Here is an 18,957-nt window from a genome sequence, read left to right as displayed (position 1 = left end):
TAGCTGTGGGTGTGTCATATATGGCCTTTACTATGTTGAGATATGTTCCTTCCGTACCCAATTTGTTGAGAGTTTTTATTATGAAGGGATGTTGAATTGTGTCAAATGTCTTTTCTACATATATTGAAATGATCATATGATTTTTATCCTTTATTTTGTTAATATGGTGTATCACATTGATTTATTTGCATATGTTGAACCATTTTTATATCCCAGGGATAAATATCCCTTGATTGTGGTGTATGATCCTTTTATTTTTTTTTTATTTTTTTACATCTTTATTGGAGTATAATTGCTTTACAATGGTGTGTTAGTTTCTGATTTATAACAAAGTGAATCAATTATACATATACATATGTTCCCATATCTCTTCCCTCTTGCATCTCCCTCCCTCCCACCCTCCCTATCCCCCCCCAGGTGGTCACAAAGCACCGAGCTGATCTCCCTGTGCTATGCGACTGCTTCCCACTAGCTATCTATTTTACATTTGGTAGTGTATATATGTCCATGCCACTCTCTCACCCTGTCACATCTTACCCCTCCCCATATCCTCAAGTCCATTCTCTAGTAGGTCTGTATCTTTATTCCCGTCTTGCCACTAGGTTCTTTATGACCTTTTTTTTTTTTTTCCCTTAGATTCCATATATATGTGTTAGCATACTGTATTTGTTTTTCTCTTTCTGACTTACTTCACTCTGTATGACAGACTCTAACTCCATCCACCTCACTACAAATACCTCCATTTCGTTTCTTTTTATGGCTGAGTAATATTCCATTGTATATATGTGCCACATCTTCTTTATCCATTCATCTGATGATGGACATTTAGGTTGCTTGCATGTCCTGGCTATTGTAAATAGAGCTGCAATGAACATTTTGGTACATGACTCTTTTTGAATTATGGTTTTCTCAGGGTATATGCCCAGTAGTGGGATTGCTGGGTCATATGGTAGTTCTATTTTTAGTTTTTTAAGGAACCTCCAAACTGTTCTCCATAGTGGCTGTATCAATTTACATTCCCACCAACAGTGCAAGAGGGTTCCCTTTTCTCCACACCCTCTCCAGCATTTATTGTTTCTAGATTTTTTGATGATGGCCATTCTGACCGATGTGAGATGATATCTCATTGTAATTTTGATTTGCATTTCTCTAATGATTAATGATGTTGAGCATTCTTTCATGTGTCTGTTGGCAATCTGTATATCTTCTTTGGAGAAATGTCTGTTTAGGTCTTCTGCCCATTTTTGGATTGGGTTGTTTGTTTTTTTGTTATTGAGCTGCATGAGCTGCTTGTAAATCTTGGAGATTAATCCTTTGTCAGTTGCTTCATTTGCAAATATTTTCTCCCATTCTGAGGGTTGTCTTTTGGTCTTGTTTATGGTTTCCTTTGCTGTGCAAAAGCTTTTAAGTTTCATTAGGTCCCATTTGTTTATTTTTGTTTTTATTTCCATTTCTCTAGGAGTTGGGTCAAAAAGGATCTTGCTGTGATTTATGTCATAGAGCGTTCTGCCTATGTTTTCCTCTAAGAGTTTGATAGCGTCTGGCCTTACATTTAGGTCTTTAATCCATTTTGAGTTTATTTTTGTGTATGGTGTTAGGGAGTGTTCTAATTTCATACTTTTACATGTACCTGTCCAGTTTTCCCAGCACCACTTATTGAAGAGGCTGTCTTTTCTCCATTGTATATTCTTGCCTCCTTTATCAATGATAAGGTGACCATATGTGTGTTGGTTTATCTCTGGGCTTTCTATCCTGTTCCATTGATCTATAATTCTGTTTTTTGTGCCAGTATCATACTGTCTTGATTATTGTAGGTTTGTAGTATAGTCTGAAGTCAGGGAGCCTGATTCCTCCAACTCCGTTTTTCTTTCTCAAGATTGCTTTGGCTATTCGGAGTCTTTTGTGTTTTCATACAAATTGTGCAGTTTTTTGTTCTAGTTCTGTGAAAAATGCCAGTGGTAGTTTGATAGGGATTGCATTGAATCTGTAGATTGCTTTGGGTAGTATAGTCATTTTCACAATATTGATTCTTCCAATCCAAGAACATGGTATATCTCTCCATCTATTTGTATCATCTTTAATTTCTTTCATCAGTGTCTTAAATTTTCTGCATACAGGTCTTTTGTCTCCTTAGGTAGGTTTATTCCTAGATATTTTATTCTTTTTGTTGCAATGGTAAACGGGAGTGTTTTCTTAATTTCACTTTCAGATTTTTCATCATTAGTGTATAGGAATGCAAGAGATTTCTGTGCATTAATTTTGTATCCTGCTACTTTACCAAATTCATTGATTAGCTCTAGTAGTTTTCTGGTAGCATCTTTAGGATTCTCTATGTGTAGTATCATGTCATCTGCAAACAGTGACAGCTTTACTTCTTCTTTTCTGATTTGGATTCCTTTTATTTCTTTTTCTTCTCTGATTGCCATGGCTAACACTTCCAAAACTATGTTGAATAATAGTGGTGAGAGTGGGCAACCTTGTCTTGTTCCTGATCTTAGTGGAAATGGTTTCAGTTTTTCACCATTGAGGACAATGTTGGCTGTGGATTTGCCATATATGGCCTTTATTATGTTGAGGTAAGTTCCCTCTATGCCTACTTTCTGCAGGGCTTTTATCATAAATGGGTGTTGAATATTGTCGAAAGCTTTCTCTGCATCTATTGAGATGATCATATGGTTTTTCTCCTTCAATTTGTTAATATGGTGTATCACGTTGATTGATTTGCGTATATTGAAGAATCCTTGCATTCCTAGAATAAACCCCACTTGATCATGGTGTATGATCCTTTTAATGTGCTGTTGAATTTGGTTGCTAGTATTCTGTTGAGGTTTTTGCATCTAAATTTTTGAGGGTATTGGCCTGGGGTTTTTTTTGTTTTTTTGTTTTTTTTTCTTATAGTATCCTTACCTGGCTTTGATATCAGGGTAATGCTGACCTCATAAAATGAGTGTGGGAGTGTTATGTCCTCTTCGGGTTTTTGTTGTTGTTGTTGTTGTTGTTGTTTTGGTGGGTTTTTTTTTTTTTTTGGCAGAGTTTGAGAAGAATTGGTATTAATTCTTCTTTATTTTTTATTTTATTTTATTTTTTGCCAGTTTACGGTTTTCTTAACACAAACAAAACGTGCACACTAGCTGTCTATTCATTTTCTTCGCTGCACAGCCTGGCGTTGGGCTTGGTGACTCTGATGGCCAGCTGGGCTGCTCTCTCCGCAATGGCTTTGCAGTTCTTGGAGGAGACGTTGTGCACAATCTCAGCACAGTAATAAGATTTATTGCACATCAGCAGTTGGTAAAATTCACCCATAAAGCCATACTGTCCTGAGCTTTTATTTATTGGAGGTTTTTGATTACTGATTTAATCTTAAATTTGTTATTGGTCTGTTCAGATTGTCTGTTTCTTCATGATTCAGGTGTGAAGGTTGTATGTTTCTAGGAGTTTATCCATTTCTTCTGGGTTGTCTGATTAGTGGCCTATAATTGTTCACAGTAGTCTCTTATGATATTTATTTCTGTGGTATCAGTTGTAATGTCTCCTCTTTCTTTATAATTTTGTTTGAGTTCTCTCTTTATCTTGGTAAGTCTAGCTAAACGTCTTTTGTTTTTGTTTTATCTTTTCAAAAAAACAACCCTTATTTTCATTGATCTTTTCTACTGTTTTTCTATTTTCTATTTCATTTACTTCTCTGATTTTTATGTCCTTCCTTCTGCTAACTTTGGGCTTAGTTCTTATATTTTAGTTTCTTGAGATGTCAAGTTAGGTTTTTTTTTTTAAGAGTTATCTATTATTTATTTATTTTTGGCTGTGTTGGGTCTTAGTTGTGGCACGCGGGATCTTCGTTGAGGCATGCAGGATCTTTCGTTGTGGCACGTGGGCTCTTCGCTGTGGCCCGCGGCCTTCTCTTTAGTTGTGGTGTGCAGGTTTTCTCTTCTCTAGTTGTGGCGCACAGGCTCCAGGGTGTGTGGGCTCTGTAGTTGTGGCGTGTGGGTTCCAGAATGCTTGGGCTCCGTAGTTTGCAGCACACGGTCTCTCTAGTTGAGGCGCGCAAGCTCAGCAGTGTGGCGCATGGGCTTAGTTGCCCCGTGGCATGTGGGATCTTAGTTCCCTGACCAGGGATCTAACCCACGTCCCCTGCATTGAAAGGCAGATTCTTTACCACTGGGCCACCAGGGAAGTCCCAAGTTCGGGTTGTTTACTTGAGATCATCCTTTTTTCTTAGTGCAGGCATTTATTGCTATAAACTTCCCTTTTAACACTACTTTTGCTGGATCATAAGCTTTGGTATGTTGTGTTCCCATTTTTGTTTGTTTCAAGATATATGTTTTTAATTTCCCTTTTGATTTCATCTTTGACTCATTGGTTGTTCATGAGTGTTTGTTTAATTTCTATATGTTTGTGAATTTTCCAGTTTTCCTCTTGTTACTGATGTCTGGTTTCATACCATTATGGTCAGAAAAAGATACTTGGTGTGATTTCAATTTTTAAAAATTTGCTAAGAGTTGTTTTGTGGCCTAATATATAATCTATCCTGGAAAATGTTCCGTATGTGCTTGAGAAGAATGTGTATTCTGGTGCTGTTGGATGGAATGTTCTTTATATGTCTCTTAGGTCCATTTGGCCTCAAGTATAGTTCAAATCCAATTTGATTTGAACTATATTTGAACATCAATTTCTTATTGATGTTCTGTCTGGATGATCTATCCATTGTTGAAAGTAGAGTATTAAAATCCCCTACTATTATTGTAATGCTGTCTATCACTCCCTTGAGATCTGTTAGCATTTACTTAATATATTTAGGTGCTCAGATGTCTTTGCTTCCAGTCATCTGCCTTCCTGGATCCATAGCTCAGTGGAAGGAGATGAAGGACTGACTGGGCGTGAGAGATGAGCCCCCTAGTTTTTTTTCCTCAGTTAAGGGAGACAAGAAAGAGAATGAGTGGGAAATGTGCAGCATTTGAACAGATGACAACCAGCCCTTTTACAGAAAAATGAAAGGATAGTTTAACCTTGATCATCACTAGCAGGGAAGCAAAATGGCTATAAAATACTAACATCTAGTAACTGAATGTCATAATCCTAACTCTTCCTCGAAGAGTTTCCTATTTCTTAAATTGCAGTGATAGCTCTGAAATTAAAAAGAATATTAGTTTTACAAGCTTATTTTAACCATTTCCTAGCAGTAGTAATTGCCTTTGTCTTCATGGGAGGGCTGAGACTTTGTTAACAACCATCCAGGCCAAGGGTTATAAAATTACTGATCCTATGTGGCTAGTTGATTAGGAAATCTCAATTACCTGACGTTTGGTAGTGGCGAAGTAGAAGCAAATACATCTTGTTGGTGGTTTCACATGTCTGAGGCTCCAGGTGGTGGGTATGTGGACTTTGGTAGTAGTAATCACTTTTGGACAAGAGAAAAACAAAAATCCCATGTAGAAATAGGGAACTTCCAGCATTGCTAGGTAGAATATTTTTAGATTGGGGCTAATGAACTGCTTTTCAACCTGAAGTCTTCAGGGACAGGCAGTCTCCTGCTTCTGCAAATACCAAATGAAAAGCCAAGCCAGTATTCTTGGATTTATAGATCCAGTTTACCAGACTGAAGGACACTTGCTCTTTGTAACTAACTGAACTAGCTGGCCCCTGCATGCTGAGTTTCTATGGCAATATGATCTCAGTGACCTATCTTCTCTATTGTGGAATGTAGGTGATAAGAATGGAGGTGAGCCCGATGATGCTGAACTGGTAAGGCTCAGTAAGAGGCTCGTGGAGAATGCGGTGCTCAAGGCTGTCCAGCAGTATCTGGAAGAAACACAGAACAAAAACAAGCCAGGGGATGGGAGCTCTGTGAAAACTGAAGAGGCTGATAGGAATGGCACTGACAGTGACAACAACAGGAAATGAGACCCGAAGGCAGGCAGGCCCCCGCCGCTCCGTGAGAAGCATCCCTGCTCCCCTCTGCCGAGTCAATGGACTAATTTGCATTGTGCTATTTAAGTGTCTCTTGTCCATTCTGTGGAGATTGCCTAATACTTTCATGATCGATGTGTTTGCATTCCTGAAACACAACAGAAGAGAAATGGAGTGCTGGGACTATCAGAGGAAATTAATTTATGAAGGAAGAATGGCCCAGGTTTTACTTGCCCTCAGCCGAGGCTGTGGGAGAGAGGATTTTGCGTGATGCCCCGTGGACTCAAAGGCCATGGAAGGGGCCTTGCCGTAAATGGAATACTGCCATTTATATTGCTTAGCAGGGCATTTGACTACTTTATCTGAGGCCAAAACACACACAGAGCTAACAAGTGCTACGATTAAAATGATCACTGTTGAAATTATTATCCATATAGCTAGTCCATAATGTTTCATGTTTGTCCTATGTGTGCTGTCGCTATGCAGTGATCTTTATTTACAGTAAGTTTGTTTCATGTAAATGATATATTTTTGGTGAAATGCAACCTTTTCTATAAAATGTGGGCAGCATTTTAAAGGTTTCTTTTTTAACCCTCTTTTGATAAGTCAGTGTGCCATATTTAATGTTTTTCATTGGCATTTGTATGTAAAATGTATCATATAATTTTTTTTCCATAGGCCAGAAACCTATTGGAATCCGGGACTTAATTAATGAAGCTTTGCGTCGAGAGAGGATGGGTCTGCAGTCCAAAGTGAAACAGATAAAGGAACTTTTATTAAAGCCTGAGACTCAGGCCAAAATTAGGAGGGAGCTTTTTGAAGGAAGATTCATTAACAACAGTAATGAAGGAAATGATGTTGATTTCAGCGCGATTTTGATGTAAGCTCTACATTGCTATCGTGGTACCAGAGTTTATGAAATCTTTTCAGCTCATTAAATAGCTCTTTGGTAAATACCACAGAAGTGTTCTGATAGAGTGTGCACAACAGCAAACCAACATTGGTAAGGAGTTAACAATTTCTTACCAAAGAAAACTGATTCTGCACTGTTATTTTTAAGCTAAACTTGTGTTTTAGAATGTTTATCTCTATAATACCGAGATTCATTTTATAGAAAGGACTTCTTAATTAGCCATTGTGAGATGTTCGTTGGGTCCTCACAAATAAAATATACAGACCGTGGAAAATCATTTACAGCCAAAAAAAAAAAAATACAGTATTTTAAGGGTAACTTGTCTCCTATTGACATGATTTTTGTTGTTAAATCAAAAGAAGCATTGTTCACATGTATCTGTGCCTAGTGTTACTTTTAATGAGACTTTGAATGTTTATTGATCACTAGTACTTGAATGAACATTTATAAATGTAATTATTGCAGTCACTGGTTAAGAATGTTTTATAATATCCATATGTGTTATTTTTCAGTGATCAAAATGTAATTTGCTTTTTCATTTCTTAATGAATGTTTGGGATTTTTATTTTCTACTTTTCTGAAGGTAAGCCCCTGGTCTTACTGTATCCCTCATAATCTGAATTTGTTTGCACTGGTTCATTTTTAAAGAAAATTCTTGAAAAGTTTCCCTCCCATACGATAATCACTGGTAACAGCTTTTTCTATAGTCAGTGTAAAATTGCTGCTACTAAGAGATCATGATGGAGGGGGAAATTATTAGAGATCAAATATGTAATCATTTCAAAGATAAAATCCAGTTTACTCATGGATTTTAGCTATTTTTTCACTGGGTAGATTATACTACATTTATTTATAAGTGAGTTTATGCATTTTCATGCCTGTTAATAAATGTATTGTTTTCCCTTGTTGCCTTTCTTCATTTTTTTTCTCACTCTTAGAAGCTGTTGGATCTTTGTGAATATAGTGAAGTCAGAAACGGGCGCTCTGATAGTTTAGTGTTTCTTAACTTTTACGTTTTTGTCCTTCATGCTAAGATAGCACAGCTGGCAGAGCACCTTTAACCTGAGACTTTTAAATCTCTTCAAATCAGTCAGCTTCACAGAGAATTAACAACAGAACATTGAAGGCAAAGAAAATCTCAATAGCATCTCATAAACTGCTAACAGTGGGTCACTGAAGTGATGTCAGTAGCAGAGATGAAGAGAGAGGGTCCATCCAGATGCAAAGACCTGGGAGCTGCTTACCAGGAGTCCCTCCTGGGGGCGGAGGGCTTTACTGTTTGTAGACGGCTTCCTTAAGTCAGCCCTCGAAGTGGGAAGCAAAGGTATTTGGGGGCTTGCCTTGTCTTTTAAGTGAGGAAACAGTCCTAAGGAGATCAAGTGCCATATCCAAAGCCATTCTGCTGCTAGGGCACAGGACCTGAACTACAACCCAGGGCTCCTCCCAGAACCTAAGTTAACAATATTTCAGGAAAAATAGCACTTCTTAACATACATCTATAAATCTCTTTATCCTCAAGGAGCTACTCCAACCCTTCCCAACAATTTGAAAGGCTTAAAAAAGTATCCTTTTTGCAATCTGGGGTTACATGCCCTACTGTTCTTTTACTTAAGAATCATACCTCCCATTTGTTAAATACCTGGCTGTGAGCGAGGTGATTTTGGCACATTATTACATTTCTTCCCTTCAGTGACGCTGTTAGGAAGTTACTGGTTCTGTTTTACGGATTAGGAAACTAGGAAACTGGGGCTCTAAATGGTTAAATGGCGATTTATAAAGCTAATAAAAGGTAGCGCTAAATTTAAACTTGGGTCTATTCTACTTCAAAGCCACGCTCTTTCCACAATGTGGCAGTTCCTCTCTTCACCGAGTACAAATCATTTCACAAGTTAAGGATGTGGAACAAAGAGAAAGTCACTTTCTTTTGACTAAACCAGCTCCCTTGCAGCCCTGAAGTTCTATGAACGTAGGAGAGTGGTCAGCTGATATGACGGAACTGGAAAAAAAAAAACCCAGATATTTAATTTAAGGATTAAAGATTCCAGTTTTTATCAGTGAAATCTTCATTTAAGCAGGTTTATAAAGACAATGGAAAGTGTACAGTAAGATAAATCTTCTTGTTTCCATTTAAAAAATCTAATTAAGACATTAATTTGCAAAAATCAAAGTTTGGGATTGGAAATATATGAAATGACTTTTTCCCCATTAGTCAAAGTCATAGAATAATTGCTCGTTGGGTCATATGACAGACTATGTTGTCCTAAGTTGGTATAGTATGTTATGTAGGCTAGTCTCCGACAGGGAGGCTGCGTGGTTGGTGAAAGAGCATTGGTTTGGTCCAGGAGGCGGACCTGGGCCCACCACTGACAATGATTCTGAACAAACCAATTCACTTTTTTGTATTGAAACAGAGTGGTGCCAGGTGATTTGGCCAGGTGATTTCCAAGGACCCTAGACTCTTTGTGACTATACTTCGATGCTAGTCCTGCGGATGCCATGTCTGGGACAGCTACCCATGTTTGGGGCCTTCTTGACTGGGCTGCTCTAGTGCATCTGTTGTCTACAAGAGACTTAGAATTCTGGAAGGCTCTGTCGACGTCACATAGGGAAACCTAGTGGCACATATTTACATTTATAATCAGATTCCAACATTTTCAGTCACTGGTAAAATAGTAGATCCTATATGAATATTTTAAGGGATGTCAAAAAAGTAATATTTTCAACAGCAGGGCAAGATTCTGCCAGCTTTGAACTTGGTCCCATTTATAGCATCCTAGATCGTTATTGTATTAACCTACTTTTCAGTCTAAACTAACTATAAGCCTTTGAGATGTACTAGATTTATATATAGAACATACTTAAGATTCAAACTATTCACTCCAAAATCCCAAATGTGCTTCTACCTGGTCATCCCAGCAGCCAGATGTTCCCGTAGGGAGGTAATTACAGTAGTTTTGACTTCGCACTCTAGATGTTATTTCAGACATAAGACTAATAAGGTATGTTTGCACCTCTATACTTGATCATCAATTCATAAACTAGCTATCAGATTATGTAACAAATTAAGAATTTATTTCATTGTATAATCAAAGAAAACAAACCTATAGTATCTCCAAACGTAAATTGATGAATGGATAATTATCATCATCCATTATTTTCATCACTTTCAAATAACAGTTTTATCATTGAACAAATTGTGGGTGCCTTCCTGAATAACAGGTTTTCCAGGTAGTCATATAAAAAATAAATAAACCCAGTGTACTTTAAAAAAAAGTTTCCAAGTTCCTACATGAGTTTGATGGCAGTACACATTCTTAACAAGACAAACCCCTGGATTATTCATTCACAGTAAAAATGAATATTAGAGCAACCCACTCTGAGTCAGTGAATTTAAAATTCTGATACTAGCTAGAGCATTTCTTTCCTGGATCACTATTTTGGGGATAAGAAAGCTTGTTTATAAGGTAATTTGAGAGCTGACGGAAGGTGCTATTATCAGCTCTAGTATAATATCCTCAAAACTACTTATTTGCATTCATTAAATGTAACTGATAAATTCAGGCAATTTGGGATAATCTTAAAATGTAAACTGCAATACTTATTCCCCTGTGTAGTCCACAATTAGTTACTCATTGGAAGGCCATGAAGTTCTGTTACAGCATCAATGATAGGAATAATAAAACTGAGAAATCGATTCATTGTTTTTGGGAAACTTATGATGCTTTCCCTTTAGTGGTTCAAGTGACTTCTGAAAAGCCACTGTTGTATGGCACTGCCCTGTATATTTACATGTAAAATTCTTTGACCCATTTGTTTACAGTCCTGTCCACTTAAGCTGCTATATGGTATATGGAGCTCTTGTTCTTAGGTAACCATATAGCAAATGGGTACAACACTTCTGATTACTCCCCACACTTTCTGCCAAAAACCACATGGACACAAAGTCACCATGATTATGTCTTTGAACCAAAGTGCACTGTACTTCTTTTTGCTTTTTTAAAACCACATACATGTTATCTTACCCCATAATTAAAAGAATTTTTTTTTTTTTGTAAATGCTCACGTGAGATATATAAAATTGTAGGAGGTGAGAGGACAAAGAAATAAGAGTCGTAGAGCTGGACAGGAATTACCATGCTGGGACTTCATTGGTGGTCCAGTGGGTAAGACTCCACGCTCCCAATGCAGGGGGCTCCGGTTCGATACCAGGTCGGGGAACTAGATCCCGCATGCGACAGTTAAGAAGTCTGCATGCCGCAACCAAGAGATCCTGCATGCCACAGCGAAGATCCCGAGTGCTGCAACTAAGACCCAGTGCAGCCAAAATCAATCAATCAATCAATCAATTTTTAAAAAAAGGAATTACAGTGCTGAGGAAAGAAACAGCAGTGATATGTAAGCAGCAATCCAAAAAATATCTGATATGCTAATTGAGGTAGGGAAAATAGAATGAAAATGCAACCGTGGAAGAGACTAAATATATCTTTTTAAGATGCTATAAGACAATTTTGGAGGCTGTTTTTATCAGGTCCATGCTTGGGAAGTGTCTTTATGGAGGGAAATGAGATGAGGGCTTTTGATGATTTTGTGGACATTTCTCACAGTTAGTGACTGCTCAGCATCTTTTGAACACCCTTCCTGTGTTTGGGGAACCTCCTACCCTGTGAGCCCTGCTTCCCTGGGCAGAGACCCGCAGTAGAGGCCAGGAACTCACCTTCTCAGCCTCCTTTGTCACTGGGGTTCAGACGTGATCTGGACTCCACCAAGCAAGAGGGAGACCTTGCATGAAATCAATCCATTCTGGTGAAGATGGTGGAGGGAGACCCAGGTCTCAGAAACTACAGTGGCAAAGGTGCTATCTGGGGGATCCCATGACCTGCGTAGGTGGTACATGCTGGCAGAGGGTGGTGGCAACAGCATTTCCCTGGAGCATCTGGCAGTGAAATGAGGCATTTTTCCTGCTACTTGGCCACCCAACCTGATTCTCTAGACCTTCTGGGGATTCTGTGAGCTACCAAATATCCTTTAATGTAAAGTTCCTTTTCCACTTAAACTAGCTAAGTTATTCTGTTGTTTGCAACTAAAAGTCCTAATACAGGCCATACTCCACTAAGTCAGTATATCAACACAAGGCACAGCTGGCATTTTGAATTGGACATCTCTCTGTAGAGTGAGACGGTTCTGTGCGATATAAGAACTTGCCATTCCTGACCCCTAGGCACTAAATGCCAGTAGCAGACTCCAGTTACTGTGACAACTAAACATGCCCCCCACACTAACCAAATCCCCTCCAGATGAGGGCACCATAACCCCCAGCTGGGGAGCACACTATATGCTCTCCTAACAGCATAAAAGAGTTCACAATGCTTCCTCTCCTGCCCATTCTATCAAGAAGTAATTTAGGCCTTAAAAAGGACGTATTCGTTGGGGCTTTGTACACATTTTATCACGTCTCTGGGTAGAAACAAGAAAATGAAACCACCTGCGTATTTTAAGTGATATGGATCAAAACACCTAGTTACTGCACGAGGAAAATGACGGAAAGCATCAATTGTGATGGTAATGACACCATCGTTGAAAGAATTTTATTGGTTTATGTGATTTTTTTGGGCAGACTTAGAGATTGAAAACAGTTGACCTCCAAATTCTAAAACAATATGAGGTGATTAACATTATTATGATAGGGCTATTTCTTCTCCATTTTGTTAAAAAAGAAGTATTTTACATTATATGCTTAAGGACAGAAGTTTATAATAAATAGATGTAGGGATATTTTAATGTAAGAAATGTTAGAGATATTTTAGAAATATAAAAATGTTTTAATATACCAAAAATATTAATTTTCCCTGAGAGAATATGGTAGAAAGATTTCAGCTATAGAATGGGAAAGCACTATTCCTATAGGGCTCTACTGAAACCTGGAGAAAGGTGGATTCCTGAGTTAAGTGACACACATGGAAATACAGACAAAAGTTCAATGGAGCATTCAAATCAAAGGAATGTAATAAATAGACTAAAGAAAATGAGTACATTACTATAGATTGTGGAGAATTCAAACTTCCTGTTTTAAGAGAAATTACCAGTCTTTAGTGCATTCAGAATGTGTCTTTCATGTTTATACTAAGTAAATGTTATAGTTTGTTGTTTAATATAATGAAACATTACAGAAGATCTATGAATATCCTAGACCTAACTACAAGGAAATGATAGAAAGAAGGATGTTTAGGCCTGGGGTAGACTGGATTATTGTTTCCAGTTCTTCTCCTTTCCCCGTATCCTTCCCATGTGACTGCCTGTTTCATGTAACTTTACAGTGAATCCCACCAAAGGCATAATATATTTCTTTGCCCTACTGATGTTGGGCTTGGCCAAGTGACTTGCTTTGGCCAATGGGATGTATGTGGATATGAATCAAGCAAAGGCTTGAAATTTAGAGACATGTGAAGCCAACCTGAACCAGACCTATGGCCTGGAGCCAAGCCCAGCCAAGTGCAGTTGTGACTAGCAGACCCGCTCCTGCAGACATGGGGGTGAGAACCAGATGCTCACTGTTCTTTGCCACCTGTTTTAAATTTATTGTTATTTTTATATTTTGGCTGCACAGCATGTAGGATGTTAGTTCCCCCCACCAAGGATTGAACCCATGCCCCCTGCAGTGGAAGCATGGAGTCTTAACTGCTCGAACGCCAAGGAAGTCCCACCTGTTTTTTTTTTTTGTCGTTGTTGTTCTTATGCAGCATTATTGTGGCAAAAGCTGACTAGAGTAGGACCTGTGAGTCAAACTGAAACACAACAGCAAACTTGAGCAAAGTTGTGCTTAAAAAAAAGGCAATAGCATCCAGGGAGGATGTACCATTTTGGGGCTGTATGGATTTCATATCATATATTTTTGTTTTTATTTTTTTATTTATTTTTTTTTTAATTTTTTTTTTTTTAAACTTTGGGTTTATTTATTTATTTATGGCTGTGTTGGGTCTTCGTTTCTGTGCGGGGGCTTTCTCTAGTTGCGGCAAGTGGGGGCCACTCTTCATCGCGGTGCACGGGCCTCTCACTATCGCGGCCTCTCTTGTTGCAGAGCACAGGCTCCAGACGCGCAGGCTCAGTAATTGTGGCTCACGGGCCTAGTTGCTCCGCGGCATGTGGGATCTTTCCAGAGCAGGGCTCGAACCCGTGTCCCCTGCATTGGCAGGCAGATTCTCAACCACTGCGCCACCAGGGAAGCCCTATTTTTGTTTTTAAATAATATACATAATGTATGTTTATATATGCATATAAAATGTTAACAGTGATGAGTTCTGAGATTACAAGTGACTTTACTTCCTAATTTGTGCATTTTCATATTTTCAAAATGTTATATGTTAAACATTTATTCTTATAAATCAAATCTTAAATGCTATTTTAAAATAAAACTAACCTATTGAGAGATCAGACAATTCATTGCATTGCAGCCATAAGGAAGTACTACATAATGATTGCCTTACTCAGAAATAGGGCCCATTCATTCATGCATTCGTTCATTCACTCACTTTTTGAACGTTTCCTCTGGGCCAGATACTGGGCTGGGTGCTTGGTATGCAAAAAACCCATGTTGAAATGATACACAGTGTATTGATATACGTGTGTTTATTCCTTTCTCTGTAATCTCTGTTTCCCCCATTTCAAATAAGACCCTGTCTTTGGTGGGAGGCTACCACCAAAATAGAAAGAGAAACAAAGGAGGCTGATTTTTATAGTTTTGGCTTTTGGGCTCCCAATGCCCCAATTCTTGGTATAAACCACAGGTTTGGCTAACAGGATGTTGGAGTTGGTCTCTGTCTGCTGTCATTTCCACTGAGGCACTAGTAAGCTGATACAGAAGAAGGATGTGTGTGTGAGAGAGGCCCTTCCCCTTATCATATGTACAAAGAGAGTGACACCCAGACCCGTCAGTGGGGTCAAGGACACAAGAAAGGGATAAAAAAGCATCTTGTGTGGAGGAGGTATTTGGAGCAAGCTGTGCTTTATACCTTAAGCTCTTCCTGGTGGGGACGGCCTGCTGAGAACTGCAGAAACTTTTAGTCTAAACAACTTCATCTAAACTTCATTCAAACACCTGCACTAAGAGACGTGACCAAACGCCGCCATGACTTCTAGTGGCCTAAGGTTAGGTCCCTGCGATGACCTAGTCCCCCTTGCAGTTCCTGTCTGGAAAAGGTCAAGGCTGCCAAAAGAATTTTACCATTTGTTCTACCCAACACCTGATGTAGGCCCCTGACCTCCCTTTCTTAGAACACTGACTAAAAGGCTACTAAACTTACAGCTGTAAATATTTCCTCAGTCCGTTTGAGAAATATTTGTATCTCTTACAACCCAGGAGAAACTTTCTCAAAGACCTAAAAGCCATTCCTTTGACATGTACTCATCAGGAAGTAGAGGGCTTGTTCCCCATCTCTTTGGGAGGGTAGAAGCCTGACTTCCGTAAGCGCCAGTGAACAGACACAGATGGCCTGATGCCTTCACACTGACCCACCCTCTGCTCGCCTTCTGTAAAGGTTCACTTCGCCAACTCTGCTCAAGCACCCGCTTTGCTTCCCCTTCCCACTCCCTCAGCCTCCCTTTAAAATGCCAGTGACCTCTGTGCAAATAGGGCTGGAGCTCAGCTCTCTCCGCTGCTGCAGTGGTTAGCGAATAAAATCGTTGTTACCGCTTTAATTTCTGTCCAGCTTTGTTTATCCTTGAAGCTGCCCCCTTGCCTCAATCTCCCTGGGGGTTAGAGGCACAGAGGACCCTGCCTCAGGCATCTGAGACCACGAAGCCCACTGTGGCTGCCTTCACCCCCCCTGGGGAGTGTAGAGGGTGGGAAAACGTTGACTCACCGCCTTGGGCCTGGCCTGCCCACCCAGGGTGCTGGAGAGGGTGAGAAGGCCTCAGCCCAGGAGGCCCGGGGAGGGGGCGCTGGGCCCACTCGGATGGAGCTGTATCCTCTGGGCTCCAGGGAGGGGCTCGGCAGGAGCCCTGAAGGGGCCCCCAAAGAAAGAGGACACTTCCATCACCTGTTTTCTCGCTCGGGAATGCCAGCTTGAAACAGGTCTTGAGGGCGTGAAGCCACCCAGGCCAGGAAGTACTGTTTTCTCCCCTCGTGTCTCCTCCTGCCCGAGCTGCTACTGTTACAGGGAGCGACGAAGTCAGAGGAGTGAGTGGGGGGCACGGGGGGAGGGCCGTGCCTACTTCCCCGCGCCTGGCTTTCAGCCCCCAGCAGCCCAGGCAGGGGCTGGGCATGGAGCTTGACTCTCACCAGGACTGGACGTGCTGATGACTGAAAAGAGACGGCATGGGTCACTTAGAGTGACGCTGGAAATATATATATTCCTGTACATATAAATAAAGAGACAACACAGAATCCCCAAGGGATTTGCAAATAGTTTTCCTGGAGAAGGAGAAGAAGCATGGCCTAAAGTTTAAAGGGATGGGAAAAGAAAAACAAAGCTGTACTGGATAATGTCACCAGTTCTATTTGTTCAACAAACTGCTTGCAGCAGGACCACTGACTGAATCCGGCTCTTGTCTTCTCTGCCCAGGCCAGATAAGGGCCTCAAAACTGCGGGTGGGCCGGGGAGGGCAGGGGAGCAAGTGGGCTGCTGAGGAGAGGGGCGGGCAGCACTGTGTCCTCCACGCCTCTGCTGTCTTGCTCCGGTTGGGGTGATGCTAGAACCCTTCCCCCCTTTTTTTTTTGGCTGCACCACTCGGCTTCCGGGATCTTAGTTCCCCAACCAGGGATTAAACCCGGGCCATGGCAGTGAAAGTGCCGAGTCCTAACCACTGGACCGGCAGAGAACTCCCCCGACCCTTCCCCACTTTAAGTTTGGGGTCTGAGAGTAGAGGCACCCTTGGCCCCATATCTGGTGGAAGTGCCAGAGAGGTGGCCAGCCTGACATAGAAGTGACCCTTTGCTGCTGTCCTGGACGTCATCTGTAGGAGTAGAAATGGTGATTGGGTTTGTTTGGACTTGAGGCAGAAAAGAGCCCATGGCCCACTGTGTGATGAATTTTCTGAGGACTCAGAGCACCATGAGAAAAGATCTGAATCGATCCCAGAATGGGCAAAAGTATACATTGGCCAAAATCAAATATTGTATACAAAGATGCGGACCTCACTAATAATTAGGTCAAACAAGTTAAAACAATAATGAGGTATCTTTTTTTTAACCTATTGAAGAATAAAGATTTAAGTAAAGATTTAAAAGTTTGGTAACGTATTAGCTTGGTGAAGTTGTGTGAATCAGGAACTCTGGCATCCTTTTGGTAGGAATATAAATTGATACTATATTTTGGGAGGACGGTTTGGTGAAATTTATGAAAATGAATAAACTGAAAGTGTTGATCCAGCAATTAATTCCACTTCAAAAAGTCTTCTATAATGACACTTGCATGTCTTTGCAAAAATATAAGTACAAGGATGTTGACTGCACCGTTGCTTATGATGGCGGCAGCAACAAAAATGAATAACTGAGACTCAATCAATAAAGGTGTGATTAATAAGCTATGGTACATACCAATTATGCTGCTGTGAAAAAGAATAAAGTGAGTATATTTATTTTGAAATACAGAGATCAGTAAGCATATTAAGCAAAATGCAAAGCACAAGACAATATGAATAATATGCTCCTATTTGTGCGTGTTTTTCAAAAGGGTGTGTGTGTGTAAACCTTGTATATACAGGGAAAGTTCTGGAAAGATACCCAAGAAATCATTGAAGATGCTTCCTTTGGAGAGATGACTGAGTGTCAGGAACCACACTGAGATTCACGTTCCATCCGTGCACACTGGGTAAGGTAAGCAACACTCAGACCAACAGACTAGGAAACCACAAGACAGAAGTCTGAACAGGGATGCCTTCGAGAAAAGTTCAGAGTCCCTGTTGTAGGGAATAAATGGAGTCACTGTGATGGACGAAAACAAGATAACAAGGGATAGAGGGCAACTGGGAAGAGGTAGAGATGCAAATATTAAGCTCTAAGAGCCAGTGATGGAAGGTGTCCAGAGATCCACAGTGAGAGACCTGGCGACCCACGATGAAACGAGTTTCTCTCCTAAGGTTTACCTTAGGGATCTGCTATTTGTACAGGATTTATAGGACATGGCTTGTAAATGGAATAGGGTGTGGATACTCCTATTCCAGAAACACAGCAAAATAGAAAATGGTCAGCCAAGAAAGGGTTTTCAGGTGGAGGTGTTAGAGCTTGGACACCTAGACCCACGGTACACTGAAGTGGGAAGTCTTCCCTCTGAGGACTCTGGGTTTGAAGACAGTACTCTCTATGGCAATTGTGTGTGTTCAAACATACAATACCATACCAGGTTCCATTAACAACTTGACCATGGCAAAGGGGTAAGGAAACCAAGGAGAATGAGGAAAGGAACTACCAGGATATGACAGTCTTTTTCAGATGCTTTATTCATGGCATCAATTTTGAACTTAAAAGTTGGTTTTATTTTATTTTTTCCAACTTTATTGAGAAATAATTGACAAATATAATAGTATTTAAAGTGTACCATGTAGTGATTTGAATACATATACATTGTGGAATGATGACCAAGATCAAGATAGCACATCTATCACCTCACATGGTTAACTTTTTTTGTGTGAGAATACTTGAGATCTACTCTGAGCAAATGTCAAGTATACAATACAGTATTATTAACTATAGTCACCATGCTGCAGATTAGATCCTCAGATCTTATAACTGAAAGTATGTATCCTTTGACCTACCTCTCCTTATTTCCTCCTTCCTCAGCCCCTGGCTACCATCATTCTATTGTCCATTTCTATAAAATCAGCTTTTTTTAAAAAATAGACTCCACCTGTAAGTGATACCATACAGTATTTGTCTTTATCTGGCTCATCTCACTCAGCAGAATGTCATTCAGGTTCATATGTCCTGGCATTATTGATACCCCAGTTACAGGATAAACCGCTTCTCAAAAATATGTGAATAGTAATTATTTTATTACAATTTCTGGTTATTCTTTTAAAGAAGGAAGAGGGAAGGAAAAAATTAAGGGAATTTGTGGTGAGGCATACATTTTTGGTATAAGATAAAAATATCCTGTTATTTATGTATCTTGCTAGTTGTGTATTTTAAAATAGCGGCCTCAAAGTGA

General features: G+C 40.0%; 1 protein-coding gene across 7 annotated transcripts in view; it reads left to right on the top strand.

The window, feature by feature from the left end:
- The window catches only part of AKAP7 (A-kinase anchoring protein 7), a 142,689-nt gene extending 135,565 nt beyond the window's left edge, over positions 1–7,124 (top strand). For 4 of the 7 annotated variants that reach the window (XM_061207041.1, XM_061207046.1, XM_061207045.1 and 1 more), the window contains one exon: positions 5,702–6,375. In XM_061207041.1, the coding sequence (XP_061063024.1) occupies positions 5,702–5,898 (197 nt within the window). In that variant the 3' untranslated portion in view covers positions 5,899–6,375. Of the gene's footprint in view, positions 1–5,701; positions 6,376–6,582 lie in introns of those variants that run through there. The other 3 variants (XM_061207040.1, XM_061207042.1, XM_061207044.1) reach the window with 1 other exon arrangement.
- The last annotated feature ends 11,833 nt before the right edge of the window (positions 7,125–18,957 follow it).

Source organism: Eubalaena glacialis, chromosome 12 (genome assembly GCF_028564815.1).
Source record: "Eubalaena glacialis isolate mEubGla1 chromosome 12, mEubGla1.1.hap2.+ XY, whole genome shotgun sequence".
In the NCBI taxonomy this organism is placed as follows: domain Eukaryota; kingdom Metazoa; phylum Chordata; class Mammalia; order Artiodactyla; family Balaenidae; genus Eubalaena; species Eubalaena glacialis.
The sequence above is the reverse complement of the archived record's forward strand: the minus strand, read 5'-3'. Positions and strand labels throughout refer to the sequence as shown.